Source organism: Diuraphis noxia, unplaced genomic scaffold, assembly GCF_037042655.1.
Source record: "Diuraphis noxia isolate RWA-SAM2 unplaced genomic scaffold, SU_Dnox_SAM2 contig0005, whole genome shotgun sequence".
Lineage (NCBI taxonomy): Eukaryota > Metazoa > Arthropoda > Insecta > Hemiptera > Aphididae > Diuraphis > Diuraphis noxia.
Genome location: NW_028301715.1, coordinates 33,227,503 through 33,244,824, shown reverse-complemented (window position 1 = coordinate 33,244,824; position 17,322 = coordinate 33,227,503). Strand labels below are relative to the sequence as shown.

The 17,322-nt window shown below is 29.1% G+C and overlaps 2 protein-coding genes across 2 annotated transcripts; both read left to right on the top strand.

The window, feature by feature from the left end:
- Nucleotides 1-289: 289 nt before the first annotated feature.
- LOC107170493 (V-type proton ATPase subunit S1-like) lies at nucleotides 290-4,172 on the top strand. The gene is made up of 4 exons (XM_015520623.2): nucleotides 290-667; nucleotides 1,725-2,236; nucleotides 2,307-2,573; nucleotides 3,782-4,172. The coding sequence occupies exons 1-4, from the start codon at nucleotides 427-429 to the stop codon at nucleotides 3,992-3,994; spliced, it is 1,233 nt and encodes a 410-aa protein (XP_015376109.1). The 5' UTR covers nucleotides 290-426; the 3' UTR covers nucleotides 3,995-4,172.
- Nucleotides 4,173-4,949: 777 nt separating this feature from the next.
- On the top strand, nucleotides 4,950-17,317 carry r (carbamoyl-phosphate synthetase 2, aspartate transcarbamylase, and dihydroorotase rudimentary). Its single transcript, XM_015520622.2, has 27 exons — nucleotides 4,950-5,262; nucleotides 5,332-5,470; nucleotides 6,981-7,260; nucleotides 7,362-7,681; nucleotides 7,862-8,041; nucleotides 8,105-8,711; nucleotides 8,783-9,004; nucleotides 9,535-9,738; nucleotides 9,814-10,032; nucleotides 10,099-10,651; nucleotides 10,716-10,891; nucleotides 10,964-11,163; nucleotides 11,897-12,525; nucleotides 12,593-12,750; nucleotides 12,838-12,948; nucleotides 13,004-13,246; nucleotides 13,312-13,560; nucleotides 13,623-13,787; nucleotides 13,852-14,013; nucleotides 14,077-14,248; nucleotides 14,334-14,449; nucleotides 14,759-15,110; nucleotides 15,177-15,535; nucleotides 16,024-16,165; nucleotides 16,234-16,304; nucleotides 16,374-16,552; nucleotides 16,626-17,317. The coding sequence occupies exons 1-27, from the start codon at nucleotides 5,166-5,168 to the stop codon at nucleotides 17,026-17,028; spliced, it is 6,708 nt and encodes a 2,235-aa protein (XP_015376108.2). The 5' UTR covers nucleotides 4,950-5,165; the 3' UTR covers nucleotides 17,029-17,317.
- The last annotated feature ends 5 nt before the right edge of the window (nucleotides 17,318-17,322 follow it).

Below are 17,322 nucleotides of genomic sequence, written 5' to 3'. Positions count from 1 at the left end.
GACCTGGCACATGACCGACCCACCCACCCACAATACAAAGAAGTGGAGCAATCGCTCCACTTGACATATGTATTCGGCGCCACTGGATCCATAACTACAAAGTTTCAAACTTATAAGTAGGTATTTGTAAACTGCAAAACTATAATTTTTAGTCAAAATTACACAAAAACCGCCAAAACATTTATTTAGCTCGAGAACAAAGTGGACACACTGTAAGTATTCCGGGCGTTTCCCTTTATCGATTTTTATTTCTTATCAGTCGAAAAATAATAAATTCATTATAACTTTTAACTACAACTGTATACCTAGTAGCTACTCATGTACATTTCTGTTTTTAGATTATTTTTTTTTTAGTTAGGTATTTCATGCATCGGGTATGATTTTTAATTTGTGAATAAGTTAAACTGCCATTTTCGTGAAAAAAAAATGTCTTATTACCTTGTACTAATACTCGGATTTTTGAGCGTACTTTCATTGTCCGCTACCAATGAAGTGCCATCAATTGCTATTTCTTGTGGCAATACAAAATTGGAAAGCATACCCAAGTATCAACAATCTATGGGAACTCTTGAATTCAACAAATTACTTTTTTCTCTATGGGATGAAAATACTAAATTAGTAATGGTCTTAGAAAATGAACTAAGTCTTGAAGATTTCACAATGAAAGGTAACATAATTTACAAACACGATTAATACTCTCTAGGCTTAAGAATGCACTTATGTAAAATTTATCTGTCTCCGTGTTTAGTTTGTAATTGTTTTAAAAAAATTCCGGTCTAAAATTTTCTGTCATTTTTGTTTAATTATTTGGTTAGGCATGACTTCGATTTTTAATATATACTATTATAGATACCTACTACCCATATTTATAAGCATGTAGGCATTTTATATACAATACAATTAACAAAAATGTAATTATTGTCATTCGCTTACTTTTTTGGTTGAGCTTGATTGATTTTTACTTTATTTCAATTCCAGATCTACAAATATAATTCCAAATACCTACACCTGTTTATTATTTATTTTAAAATGTTTAAAATGGATATTGGGTGTGGCATATAGGATTACTATATAACACTAATATACACTATATGCCCCTTTATTGATAAATTATGTTCACTCTTCTTATTAAATATTTGAAATTTTAACTTATAGATATTGTTATATCGAAATTTTATTGATGCAATGTTTTGTTTATAATATTTGTTTTTTGTATCAGTCAGTCAAAATTTGTACTAACCTGCTATCAATGTTAAATATATTATAAAATTAATACATTGAATATTAAATTGAAAATATAATATATATATTATTGAAAAGGTAAATCCAAAAACTTTTTTATTCTTATTGTTTATTTTTACTTAAAAATCAGTACCTAGGTACCTATTAATATTGGTAATATTTTTTTCTTGGTCAATTTTTTTACTTTTTAACTGTACCTACTAAAGTTTTTCATCCATTATTTTTCTATTTGTCACCTGTCCATTTAATTAGGTACTGTATATTTTATCGGGAATTATAAAGCAAACAGTATAGCGAGATTCCATATTATTATTCTATATATTAAAACTTAACTAATTACAACTAAACTTACTAGACTAATTGAATCTCAATTCATATTAAAAACAACTTTTAGCTGAGATCAACCATAAAAAAAACATTGTTTATGAAATATGATACAACAAATTTGTAAGAAATTTTAATCTATTTTGTTTGTGTTATAGGTACTGATGGCCACAGCTTGTTTCAATTATTTGAAAATTCTAAGGACCGTCGTTTTTTCCCATCGGTCGATCAACCAGAAAAAGCCCTTGAAATGTTATCAAAAAATGGTTTTGCTGTAAAAGTTTATAATGGTGATACATATGAAAATAGTTCAGGGAAAATTATAGCTTTGGCTGATCTTAATGAAAATATTCATGATAATAATGATGATAGTAGACAAACAACATTGCTAAAGCATAATAATGAAGTTTCGAAAATATTTACTTCTCTTTGCACACAGTACACCAATGTAGTATTAGTGTTTTCTGGTAAAACGAATCCATGGATTGAGAATAGTGAGACATCAAATGCGCATCATTTAGTAACTAGACACTTGATGGCTGTTGATGGTAAATCTGAAATATTTAAAATTGTGGATCCCAAAGGAAAATCTCTGATTTATTCAGTTAGCTATCCAACTTTATCTATTGATAATGGGCCATATACTTCACTTGAACCAACAAATACTAATGTATGAAAATTTATATGAATTTGTTAAATTTTAAAATGTAATTTATAATTATCCTATGACTTTTATATAGATATACCTTGACGATTCACGGGAATCATTACTTAAAGTTGGAACAACATTTTTAGTTAACGACACTAAAATTGTTTTACGTTTTCGTTTTGAAAGAATAACATTCACTTGGGAATTAAAATCAATTGAGTATGAACGTGATAACCAGATTATTCTACTTATACCTAAGCAGCAAATTGGGGCTCAAAAAGGACTTTCTTACTTTTCACCAGGACCTGTTATCTTCTCTAATGACTCTATTGTTTTGAAGTTTAATGACAAATTTCAGGTTAGTCATATTTTTTAATTATTTTATAGTCTTAACTATTGGGTATAATAGCTCATATCTACAACTAAATAGCTGTCATGTATTTTGGTTAATTGCTTTTTCAAACACATAAAAATTAATATGCGTTTGAGGTAGTTGTGTAAAATGTATTTAAATAGATTTTAATCAATATGTTTGAAACTCCTATTAATGTTGAGTAAAAGCTGGTGAATGTGAACTTATAAGAGTACCTCAAAAAGAAGACACAGAATATTCTATGCTTGCTTGTCTGGTCATATAAATGTTAATTCACAGCTAAGGGTATTTCCGTACATAAACAAAAATACCTATTTTTTTAATGTGTGATTAATCTCATGAAGGATAAAATTTCCAAGGGCCAAGGCTAGTAGTTGACCGCCCATACCTCATACCATATTGGGAATGTTTGCCCAAATATATGATTATCTACTCAAATACATTACAAATATAATTCAATGACAATTTACGATGTGATTCACCATGAATGCTTACCCCTTTTATTCTTTATTGCATTTATTCAAATATATTTATCTGATATTTATATTTATACATAAATAACATTTTCATGTATTTATATTTTTTATATTGTGAAAGGAGAACCCTTTTACGATAGATACTCTGTTTATCAAATATCAACCGTGTTTTTCCCATCTTAAATTATTTTCTGGAAATGTTGACATAAATCAGTGTCAGCAATGGGTGTGATAAATGTGTGCTGAGTACTACACTTTTAAGAGCATCTCTTTGTCATACCAATAACCACTTTCCTTGAATCTACATAGTATTAATATAGCCTATAGTAAAGCTTTTTTTGACTGAGGCCAATCAGAAATATCCAATCTAAATCAAAATTTAGATACATCAGACATTTTAAAATAATCATCTGTTTGACAAATAACACTTAGTTAGGTGGTTCTCTTTTAGAAAAAAAGAATTTTAATAATCACGGGCACTAATTAAGTAACATATATTATCTATATATAAATATGTACTTATTTGTAAATATAGTCGTTAATATATATTATGCTAAAATAAAAAAGAATACATATGATTGTAAAATTAAGGTTATGAATTTATGATAGATTTTTTAGATTTTTTAAATTCTCAATCAATGTATCTTTATCATAAGAAAAAATTTAATTTTTGATTAAAATATAATATATATACTAAAAATTTGTTTTTATTCCTAGGTTCAACCATGGTTGACATCAGAAAGCCCGAAATTCAGTGACCCTCAGGAACAAAACTCTTTCTTTACACCACCTATATTAGCTGGTTTATTTGTTACTGCCATTATGTTGTTTATTGTTACATGGGGTATCACAATGATCATGGACATCAAAACTATGGATAGATTTGATGATCCAAAAGGTAAAACTATTACCATCAATGTTGCTGAATAAATTTACATTCCATCTATATTCTTGAGTAAATCATTTTTTTGTTAAAACTTGTGTTGAAATAATTTTTATTTCCTTAAATTTAAATATAATTTTAGTTAATATTTAGGCATATGAAGAAGTTTTTGTTTATAGTAAAATAGATAACTTGTATAATATTATTATGATGATGTTTTATCTATCCATGTGTTTTTCATTACCCTTCCATTCTAGTTTACTGATTGAAATTTTGTTAGAAATAAAATTACCATCTCACACTGAAAAGATGAAATTTCATCTATTCTGTGGTCTTATAATTATTGCCTTGACATGCTCTAACTATTTACAGTCATGATAAACTGAATTAAAATAATTACACCGATTGATGAATTGAACATGATGTATTATTTGTAATTATGGTCGAAACATTAATAATTATTTCTAAGAATAGTCCTGTTATATACTTGTATAATAATTATTTAATAAATGTTTTATAACTTTGACTTATGATACCTAATTAACTCTGACGGACCAAAAACGTGCTACTTACACTAGAAATGTTATACATTTAATAGAGCTAGGATGAGGATCAGTAAAAATGATTTATTATTTTTATAAAAAGTACACATTCTATTATTCTAATAAAGTATTAAATTCAAATGTTGTGTCTTTATAGTTGAAACACACCACACTCCACAGTATTTATAACAAAGATAAGTATATATTATCTAATATTTATAATATATTATACCACAATTATTAGTAAGTACTAGTCACCAAAATATAAAAATTCAGAATAATTTGTACTAATTGCTATTCAAATATGTAATATATTTTATTACATTTTATCATCTAGAATTTTTAATACTATCTACAAAGTCTTTGATGACCAACCTCGGTAAGTAATATTTATCTCAAATCATAATCAGTAAGGTTATGTACAAAGTAGTAGGTACCGTTATTTAACTCACATGTTTTCTCATTGGTTAATTAACCAAAACCACAGAACATTTAATACATATTACATTTTTTTTTTTTGATCTGTCGACAAAACACAAATCCCCTAAGTTTTTATTTAATAATTATTAATTTCCTTCACGTCACAGAAACTAGAAACTACAGACGTTGATTATTTTGATCTTCGATACTTAAGTAATTATTTGATACTCAATTGTTGACACATTTTACAACCACAATGGCTCGCCAACCGTGCGTTCTCATTTTAGAAGATGGTACCGAATTTGCTGGTTATAATTTTGGTTCCCGGGCCTTACCTGTTGATGGCGAAGTTGGTAGGTCACCTTTAGAATTTTCGTTATTTTCCAACACATTTGATTTATAGTAACTGTAATTATATTTAGTATTTCAAACTGGTATTGTTGGTTATCCTGAGTCCTTGACCGATCCTTCGTACTATAAACAATTGCTGGTATTAACATACCCATTGGTGGGCAACTATGGAGTTCCAGGTGATGAGACTGATGTTCACGGAATCAAACGGTAAATCGAAATAAAAATATAATTATTGATTTAAAATTTAAGTTATTATTAAATTAAAAAATCACAAATTTTTAATTAAGTATTGATAAGCTCTAAATGAAACTAATGTACAAAGTTTATTTTTTTATCTTGCAATTCTTAAAGTTAAGAATTTTGCTATTTATTGTCATAATTTATATAAATCTATAATTTCCCCAAAATATTTATCCTGTCACTCGAGTTATATTATATTATCAATTTACAATTGTTAGATTACCTTAATAGGCTAAATAGTTGCAATTAAAAATCTGTGCATCAATTATTACTTTGTTAAATTTCATTGTGGGTTTAATTGAATACATTATAGTATTTTAATTGTTTATGATTGCATAATAAGTATTATTCTTAACCAAGGATAATTCTAAAGTTAATATAGTATTTTTATTATTTCCCACTATAAATTTCCTTTTCTATATTTGTATGAAAAAAGGGTTTTTCTGTCTATTATCTATTCATTAAACTCAGCATTTTTACTTAAGTCATGAGTAAATTAAATACTTTGAAGACATTTTTACACATTAGTGCCCATTTGACACCTTTATTTCTGTTCAATTTTTTTTAAATTATTATTCTTACCAATAATTTCTGTATTTCTATTGAACTGATTCCAAAACTTAATTGGTTACTCCCTTAAAAAAAAAAACTGTAGTCTACAGTATAAATGGTCCAAAAAATGTATATTATAGTACATTCTATAGATGATTTCATTTAAAGGCTTGTCGCCAGGCCCGTCTCAAGCATTTAAACATATTTAAACAAATTTAAGTTTTGATTTCCTTTACAAGTAAAATATACTATATTAAATATTTTGAAATTCTGTTCTAATAGCTTGAGCCTATGTCGTCTCCCCCTTGTGCTAGGCCTACTTGCTACATCGTTTGAGAACCATTGCTGAATCAAATATCTGTATTTATTATTAATAAGTCTTTTTTTAACATTGTTCGCAAATAACTAAATTAATAAGTATTGGTACTTTTTACCATACTTTAAAAAAATTGTATAGTACCTAGGTACTATAAGTAAAACATGAAGTCTATGAAAAGATCATAAAATGGTACTTAATTACTTATTACCTAAGTTTGATTAAACAAGTAGATATCTAAAAATGAAATAAACAACATAAGTGCAACAAAATTATGAGTGATAATAATTTTTAAAAATTTGAAGACTAAATTATCTCAAAAATGTATTGGTTACCAATATTATTGTTATAATATATATAGAAAAAAATATTAATGTGTAAGTGAAAATTGTTAGCCAAGCTGCCTAGATCATCTAAATAAATAAGAAAAAAAAATTTAAATTTGCGTACAACACTTATCATAAAGAAATTATTTCTAACTTGTATACTATAGGTGTTAATAAAAATAAAATGAAGTACATTAAATTTAAATTATTTTATTTATTTTATAACTTTGAACTTTAAGTATTATTTAAAAAGGCGAGATAATTAAAAAAGTTATTTTTTTAGATGGTTTGAGTCACATCGTATCTGGGTTTCCGCCCTGATTGTTGATGAAGTATGTGATCGTCCAAGTCACTGGCGTAGTGAAAAACTGTTAGATGAATGGTTGGCTGAAAGTAACATTCCAGCCATTTGTGGTGTGGATACACGTACACTGACTAAACATATAAGAGAAAGTGGGACACTTCTTGGAAAAATTGTTAGCCGTACCGAAAAACTAGACAAAAGTTTTCAAAATGTGATCGATCCAAACAAAATTAACTTAATCAAAGATGTTTCTATTTTAGTTAGTTAAATTGTTAATCGTCTTATATTTCGTACAAAAGATTTTAGGATTTATGTAAACAAATTATTTATTTCTATTTTAATTTAAATGTACATTTATAGATGCCAAAAACTTACAATCAACAAGGATCACCTAGAATTAGATTTGTGGACTGTGGCTTAAAATACAATCAAATTAGATGCTTTATAAAACGTGGTGCCAGAGTGGATATTGTACCATGGAACCATCCATTAGATGATATTGATAACTATGATGGTTTGTTTCTTAGTAATGGTCCTGGAAATCCTGAGATGAATAAAGAAACCATTCTTAATATACAGAAAGTATTAAATAATACAACAACCTTCAAGCCAATATTTGGAATTTGTCTTGGCCATCAATTGCTTGCTACAGCAGCTGGATGTAAGACTTATAAAATGAAGTTAGTAGTGATTTATTTATTGAAAATAATATAATAGTATGTTTGTCATTACTTATTTACAAGTTCATCAATTTTTTAAGTTTGTTAAGTTAACGAGTTAATAGCATACTTAAATAACTAAGTTGAGTTTTGCTAATTAATACATTACCTTTTACCCATTTACCTTTTTTTTTTTTTAAGATTTGGTAACCGAGGTCAAAATCAGCCTTGTGTATTTGGAGAAACTGGAAAATGTTATATGACATCGCAAAATCATGGATTTGCTGTAAATCCTGAAATATCTAATTGGACACCATTATTTACAAATGTAAATGATAAATCTAATGAAGGAATCATTCATAATACATTACCATTTTTTAGGTAAAAATTTCTATTAAAGATGAATAATAATTATATTATAAATTATTTTTATTTATTTTAAAGTGTTCAATTTCACCCTGAAGGATGCCCTGGTCCTGAAGATTTAGAATGTCTCTTTGATATATACTTGGAAGCTGTTGAAAAAACTAAAAACAATATTAAATTTAAATTGTTGGACCTGCTTCAAAAACGCTTAAATCCAGATATTCTTAGAACACCAATAAATGTTCAAAAAGTATTGATCCTTGGTTCTGGTGGACTATCTATTGGCCAAGCTGGTGAATTTGATTATTCAGGATCTCAAGCAATCAAAGCCTTGCGTGAAGAAAATATTGTTACCATACTAATTAACCCTAACATAGCAACAGTACAAACATCTCTTGGACTAGCTAACAAAGTGTACTTTTTACCTCTGGAACTTGATTTTGTTTCACAAGTTATTCAGTCTGAACGACCAGATGGTATTTTGCTGACTTTCGGTGGTCAAACTGCCTTAAATTGTGGAATAGAGTTGAAAAAATCTGGCATATTAGAAAAATATAACATTAAAGTGTTAGGAACACCTATCCAAACAATTATAGCCACAGAGGATCGCAAACAATTTTCAGATAAAGTCGTAGAAATTGGTGAACGTGTTGCTCCTAGTGCTGTTGTTACATCATATGAGGAGGTATTAACATTGTTGGATTGTGTCACTTTGCTAAACAGGTTAACTCGTTTTTGTTTTATTATTAATATTAGGCCTTGGAAGCAGTTAAGATTTTGGGATATCCACTTCTTGTCAGAAGTGCTTTCAGCTTAGGAGGTCTAGGGTCTGGTTTTGCAAATAACGAGTCTGAATTAAATGTATTGGCCAAGCAATGTTTTACACATAGTAATCAAATGATTTTAGACAAATCTTTAAAAGGATGGAAAGAAGTGGAGTATGAAGTAGTGCGTGATGCGTTTGATAATTGTATCACAGTAAGTTTTTTGTTTTATAATATATATATATAATAAACTGTGTTAAAAAAAAATTCTCGGATTTTATACATATCTACTAATGGCTATAGTTGTACAAGTGCAGCAATGAACTTTAACTTCCCCTCATCCTCACACACAACATGCATTAAATTCCAAGCCAATGGTGCCTGATAATCCAGCTTTAGTTGGATACATGTTCTATTAAGTTAATACAAGATAATTATTTTTAACCTTCTGAGAGTTGCAACCCCATAAATAGGTAATTAATAATTAGATATCTCGTGAAATCTTTTTAATATTCACTTATTTGAGCTAATTATCAGTTTTACCAGTTAAAAATAATTTATCACCTAGTACACATTACTAGTATTAGCTTGTTAAAAAAAGGGCACTTTATAAGTGTGTGTATTTAATATTTGCTTTTAAATTTTAAACAAATTATTTCTGACCAACATCATCCTCTTAGATACAGAAGAATACAAAATATTTTAAATTATCATTGATTAATTAAGTATAACTTTTATTTTAAGGTTTGTAATATGGAAAATGTAGACCCGTTAGGGATCCACACAGGTGAGTCGATTGTTGTAGCTCCAAGTCAAACGCTATCGAATAGTGAGTATAACAAATTAAGAACAACTGCAATTAAAGTTGTACGTCATCTTGGAGTTGTTGGTGAATGTAATATACAATATGCACTAAGTACAACGTCTGATGAATTTTTCATTATTGAAGTAAATTATTTTATTGACAATTTTTATATTATAAATATATAATTTATATATAAATTGTTATTTATCAATGTTTAGGTAAATGCTCGACTTTCAAGAAGTTCAGCTTTGGCCAGCAAAGCAACTGGATATCCATTGGCCTATGTAGCAGCTAAACTTTCACTTGGAATTGCGTTACCTGCAATAATAAATTCTGTAACATCAAGTACTACCGCTTGTTTTGAACCTAGCTTAGATTATTGTGTTGTAAAAATGCCTCGTTGGGATCTCAGTAAATTTTTCAGAGCTAGTACCAAAGTAAATTTATTAACATCATAAGAATCTAATATTGCTATTAATTTATAATTTCTTTTGTTTTTAAAGATAGGTAGTTCTATGAAAAGTGTTGGTGAAGTTATGTCAGTTGGAAGACATTTTGAAGAAGCTTTTCAAAAAGCATTTAGGATGGTAGATGAAAACTTTAATGGCTTTGATCCGTCTTTGAAAGCTGTAAACGATAATGAGTTAGAACAACCAACTGATAAACGAATATTTGTGTTAGCAGCTGCCTTAAAATGTGGTTATTCAGTGGATAAACTCTATGAACTAACAAAAATCGACCGTTGGTTTTTGTACAAAATGCATAATATCATTGAACACCAAATAGTATTAGAATCACACAACTACCCTTCTGTTCCCTATGAACAACTATTAAAGGCTAAACGACTTGGTTTTTCTGATAAACAAATTGCATCATTTGTACAAAGTACTGAATTAGTGATACGCAAACGACGTGAAGAACAGGGAATTACACCTTTTGTAAAACAAATAGATACTGTGTCAGCTGAATATCCAGCAGAAACCAACTATTTATATATAACTTATAATGCCATTAGCAGTGACTTAAACTTCCCATCAAATTACATAATGGTCATTGGTAATATAGTTAAAATAATGTTTTAAATACATTTTCTATAATTATTATTTATCATTGATTTTAGGGTCAGGTGTATATCGAATTGGTAGTTCTGTTGAATTTGATTGGTGTGCTGTTGGATGTCTCAGAGAACTGAGAAGACTTGGTAAAAATACAATTATGGTCAACTGTAATCCTGAAACAGTTAGCACAGATTATGATATGTGTGATCGTTTATACTTTGAAGAAATTTCTTTTGAGGTATTAATAATATAACCGGGTTGATATTTTGTTGTTAAAATATTAACTAAATGATTATAAATTATCTTTAAGGTGGTAATGGACATTTATAATTTGGAAAATCCCGAAGGAGTTGTTTTATGTATGGGAGGACAATTGCCAAATAATATTGCTATGGATTTGCATAGACAGAATGCACGTATATTAGGAACTTCCCCAGAGAATGTAGATGGTGCGGAAAACCGATTTAAGTTCTCAAGAATGTTGGATAGGATTAAGATATCACAACCAAGGTATTAAAATTATAGTAGATGAGAGTATACAAGGTGTCCTGCGAAGATTTACCCATAGCGATATCTCACGAAATAATGGAGATATCGAATTTCTGGTTCTGTTATAAAATTTGCAGGGATAAGAACTACAATTATTTAATTTATTTTAATATTTTGGTAAAAAATTTAAAAAATTTATTTTTTATTTAATTATTTCCAAAAAAATTAAAGATAACCATTTTGTAGAATTTAATTTCTGAAAATATTGAAATTTCAAAATTGTATTATCTTTAGTTTCCTGATTTTTAATATTTTTTTTAGTTTTGAAAAAATTAAATATGATAATAACTAGATACATTGAAATCCTTTAGCTGGTCGTACAAGCGCGTGTTCGGCGTTTCACATATGTGATAATATTTCAAAGTGTAATAATTTGCAATTTTTCTCAGAACTAAAAAACATTTTAAATCAGGAAATTAACGAAAATAAAATTTTGAAACGTCAATATATTCAGAAAATAAATTACAAAATGGCTATAGTAATTTTTTTTTGAAAATAATTAAATTAAATAATGTATTTTTTAACTTTTTTGCCAAAACATTAAAATATTAAATAATTGTAGTTATTATCTCTGTGAGTCTTATTACAAAACCAGAATTTTGATATTTCCATTATTTCGAGAAATATCATAATAGGTAAATTCTTTCGGGACACCCTGTATAGAGAATAGTATAAAATAAATTTTATAATTTAGGTGGAAAGAACTTACTGATCTTAAATCAGCCGTCGAATTTTGTCATGAAGTAGGATATCCATGTTTAGTTCGACCATCATATGTCTTAAGCGGTGCAGCTATGAATGTAGCTCATAATGATGGTGATTTGGAAGCATATTTAAAATCAGCCAGTGACGTATCTAGAGAACACCCTGTGGTCATATCTAAATTTCTTGAAGATGCGAAAGAAATAGATGTAGATGCTGTAGCTAAAGATGGTGAAATACTTTGTATGGCCGTTAGTGAACATGTTGAAAATGCAGGTGTGCATTCGGGAGATGCAACATTGGTAACACCACCACAAGATATAAATGAAGAGACATTGGAAAAAATTAAATTTATATGTCGAGCTATAGCTTCATCACTAAATGTCAATGGACCTCTTAATATGCAACTCATTGCAAAGAACAATGAATTAAAAGTAATTGAATGTAATGTACGAGTGTCCCGATCATTTCCGTTTGTTTCTAAAACATTAGGACATGATTTTGTCGCAATGGCTACAAAAGTGATTATTGGAGAGGAAGTAGAACCAATAGATGTATTGGGTGGAGTAGAGGGGAGAGTTGGTGTAAAAGTTGCTGTATTCTCATTTTCTCGGATAGCAGGTAAGGTATTTTTAAATATTATGAAATAACTGTTAAATATATTTTAATATAATAAACTTCAATATAGGAGCTGATGTCATGTTGGGAGTAGAAATGGCGTCAACAGGGGAAGTAGCATGTTTCGGTGAAAATCGTTATGAAGCATACTTAAAAGCAATGATAAGCTCTGGAATGCATCTACCTCAACCTGGAGCTAAGATATTCCTATCGATTGGAAAAATTAAAGTAAGTTAATTTTATAAATAATTATGAAGTATATATATCATTGTATCAAAAACCAAAGTGTTATATAAATATTTTATGTAATTTTAGCATAAAGAAGAACTGCTGGATAGTGTAAAAGCATTGCAGGCAATGGGTTACAAACTGTATGGAAGCAGTGGGACAGCTGATTATTATAACTATAATACTAAAGGAGTTACTGTAAGATTAAAAATGCATATTGTATTCAATCTTGGTCATAACTCATTATTTATAGGTGATTCCTTGTGATTGGAGATTTGATAACATTGGTATAAATACAACTAGAGGTGATCTAATCAGTATGGCTGAATATTTGAGTAACAAAAATTTTGATTTTGTTATAAATGCACCTATGATGGTTAGTGGAGGAAGCAGAGTTGCTTCATTCCTAACTCCTGGTTATCGAATGCGGAGATTAGCTGTAGAACATTCTGTTCCTTTAGTAACTGATGTCAAATGTGCCAAACTACTAATTGAGGTAAATTGTTCATATTATTCACAACCAATAGTATTGATGATCAGACTTAATATCATTTTATTTAGGCAATGGTTCGAAAAGGATGCAATCCACAAATGAAGACCCATATAGATTGTATTTCATCACAAAGATTATTAAAATTACCTGGTTTAATTGATATCCATGTCCATGCACGTGAACCAGGTGCTACACAAAAAGAAGACTTTGCATCGTGTACAGCTGCAGCCTTAGCTGGTGGTATTACGTTAATATGTGCCATGCCTAATACCAATCCTTCCATTATAGATCAAGAATCTTATGAAATAGCTAAAAAGGTAGTGAATATTATTATATTTATGCTAATTCAAAATTACTCAATTGATGTTTCTATTAACAGTGTGCCAAAAATGGAGCTAGGTGTGACTATGTTTTATATGCTGGTGCAACTTCTACTAATAGTCTTGATATTGCACAAAACGCTGGTCAATATGCTGGTCTAAAAATGTATCTTAATCAAACATTTAGTACATTGCGGCTAATGAATCTTTCATCATGGATATCAGTGAGTGCTAAATATATTATAAAATTGTATATCAATTGATAATTATTTTTAATTAATTTATTAGCATTTTGAAAATTGGCCGAAAAACGCGCCACTGTGTATACATGCTGAAGATCAAACTTGTGCAGCTGTTCTTATGTTGGCTTCCCTATACAATCGTTCAGTACATATTTGCCATGTTGCTCGAAAATCAGAGATAATAATTATAAAGGCTGCTAAGGAGAAGGTATGGTTTACATAATACAATTATAATATTATATAGACATATTTTAACTTTTAAAAATTGTAGGGTGTGATGGTTACGTGTGAAGTAGCTCCACATCATTTATTCATGTGTGATGAAGACTTTGTGCATCTTGGTCCCAACAAATCACAAGTACGTCCTGTACTTTGCACCAAAGAGGATCAACAAGCTCTTTGGGATAATATGGCTTATATCGATTGTATTGCTACTGATCACGGTAAACATTATAATGAAGTTAAATAATGATACCCATGTTATGTCAATACAGTATGCTCTAATTGAAATAAATATATTTTTATTAGCACCTCATACTTTGGATGAGAAACTCAGTGATGCTGCTCCGCCTGGTTTTCCTGGTCTTGAAACTGTTCTACCGTTGATGTTAAATGCTGTTAATGAAGGTCGATTAACTATCGAGGCATGTATTACATCAATCTTAAAATTTGTTACACCTTATTGAGATTAGATTTAATAATTAAATTTTTTTTATAATATTTTAATTTTGAGTAGAATAAATAAATCTATTGTTAATAATTTTAAGTTATGATCTACTTGTTCTGTTAATTATTAACTTTCATTTAAATTAAATTCAGTCATGTTAAATATTACAAATAATTCAGTTGATCAGTAATATTTTATAAATAATTTTCATTTTTTCATTTAATACAAAATCACACTAGATTAAAATAAAACAATATTAATACTTAAATGTGTATAATAATAATAGGATATTGTTGAAAAAATGTACACAAATCCCATGCGAATCCTTGGATTACCTGTTCAACCAGATACATACATTGAAGTAGACATGGATGCTGAATGGACAATACCATCATCAACTGCTTATTCTAAAGCTAAATGGACACCATTTGCTGGTAAGCAAGTGAAAGGCGCCATACACAGAGTGGTATTACGTGGTCAAGTAGTATGTATTGAAGGCAAAGTGTTAGCTGAACCAGGATTTGGACACGATTTACGTGATCCATTGATTGCTGGCAAGACACTAAATACAGTTCACACTGGATCGCAGGCTTCTTTAAATCTTATGGCACCTCTTTCAATACAGACCGATGTTCATGGTAATCTTTTTTCTTTTGTTAATTTTTGCACGAGTTAAAAACAAAAAAAATTTTAATTATTTTCAGAAATGTTTAATAATGTTCTGTCTGAAATCAAAGAAAAAGTTGTACAAGAAATTGAAATTGTTACTGGTGTAAAAGCTGAGTTCAAAAAACCTCGTTTACTGTCCGGCGGTGATTCCAGAGATGCTACAAATTTATTGACCATTAATAAAGAATTAGTAAACTTGGCAAATAAACGTCAAAATTTAGTATCAGATGATGTTATGAACTTAATGACACCCACTCCTACTCACGGGCTGGCACACAGTCACATATTGTCTGTTGATATGTTTACCAAAGAACAATTAAATGAAATATTTAACTTGGCCCAAACACTTAGAGTGTATGTCCTCAAAGGAAGACCTCTGGACAACATACTTAAAGTGAGTACATTATATTCTTTAATTTTTACAAACTTGTCAATGTATTTTTTCTTAAACTCGGTCCATGTTGTGTAAATCTCATCTTTATTTGTCCTGGTATATCAGCAAACTGAATTTTTCCAACTAAAACCTTAACTACAAGTGTACAAATTTCTATATTGATTGTGTTACAATAGTTAAGAATTTAAATTTTTTCACTCAAAGCAATGCTGGTATGTTTTGTGCATATTAACATCTCTTGTGTTGTTATTTTATTGTATTATTTTTTATAATTGTGTTTTTATTTTTTTTTTATCCATGATGTTTATTGCATTATGATTGTTAAATTTTTTGAATTAAGATTGATATAGGTGTCCTTTTTTAGTAGTTTTCACATTGAAAAATAGTGAAAACATCTGCGTAATAACACCTGCCGTACAAACGTCATTTATTGAGAAATCTCGACTCAAGTAGTAGATTTAGTTATATGTTATTTATATATCTTACAGGGCATGGTTATGGCTTTGATATTCTATGAGGTCAGTACTAGAACGAGTTGCAGTTTTTCAGTGGCTATGCAGCGATTAGGTGGAAGAGTTGTACATGTTGATGAAACTAGCAGCTCAGTCAAAAAGGGGGAAACACTGCAAGGTGATGACAATATTTTACAAAAAAAAAAATAAGAATAATAGTGCTTTACTTATTCTATTATTTTTTAGACACCGTGGAGGTAATGAGCGGTTATGTGGACGTAGTTGTCATGAGACACCCAGAGCCAGGTGCAGTTAGAGTAAGTATTTTTGCTATTTGCACTTATTATTGACAAAAAACCATAAGATAAAACAAATTTTTGGTTTAGGATGCTGCAAGACACTGCCGCAAACCCATTCTGAATGCTGGAGACGGAACTGGTGAACATCCTACACAAGCATTATTAGATATATTTACAATAAGAGAAGAAATTGGTACTGTCAACGGACTTACTATTACATTAGTTGGTGATTTGAAGAATGGACGTACTGTTCATTCCCTTGCCAGGTAAATATTGTGTTTCCTATTTGATGTGATTGTGTTCAAACATATTATTAAATGTTTAAATGTTGTCTTTTAGGTTGTTGACGCTCTACAAAGTCAATCTACAATATGTGAGTCCACCAAATCTAGGTATGCCTGCATCTGTTTGTCAATTTGTTACTTCCCGAGGTGTTCCACAAGAAAACTTTTTGTCCCTGGAAGCAGCATTACCCAAGACTGATGTGTTGTACATGACACGTATACAACGTGAACGATTCCCTGATGAAAATAGTTACAAACAAGCGTGTGGCCTTTTTGTAGTTACACCTGAAGTGATGAATAAAGCCAAGCGCAAGATGATAGTCATGCATCCATTACCCAGGGTGTTTGAAATCAGTCCAGAGTTTGATTCAGATCCAAGAGCTGCATACTTTAGGCAAGCCGAGTATGGTATGTATGTGAGAATGGCTTTGTTGGCTATGGTACTTGGAAAATGTTAAATTTATTATATATATTACATATAGCATAATATGAAAATTTTTTGTCGAATTCAAAATTGAGTATGATCTTCAATAATTGTGATAAGTTATTAGCAATTTTTTTTTAACACATTTTTAATAATTTACCTTTTTTATAGACTATTTTATATATTCTACAATTTTATACAGACTATTATTATTGACAAATAATTTACATAAGTATTTATGTATGTTAAAAACAAACAAATACAGACTATTTTATAGTTATCAATGTTTATGTTTAAGTTAAATAAATGTATTATTTTTAAAATCTGT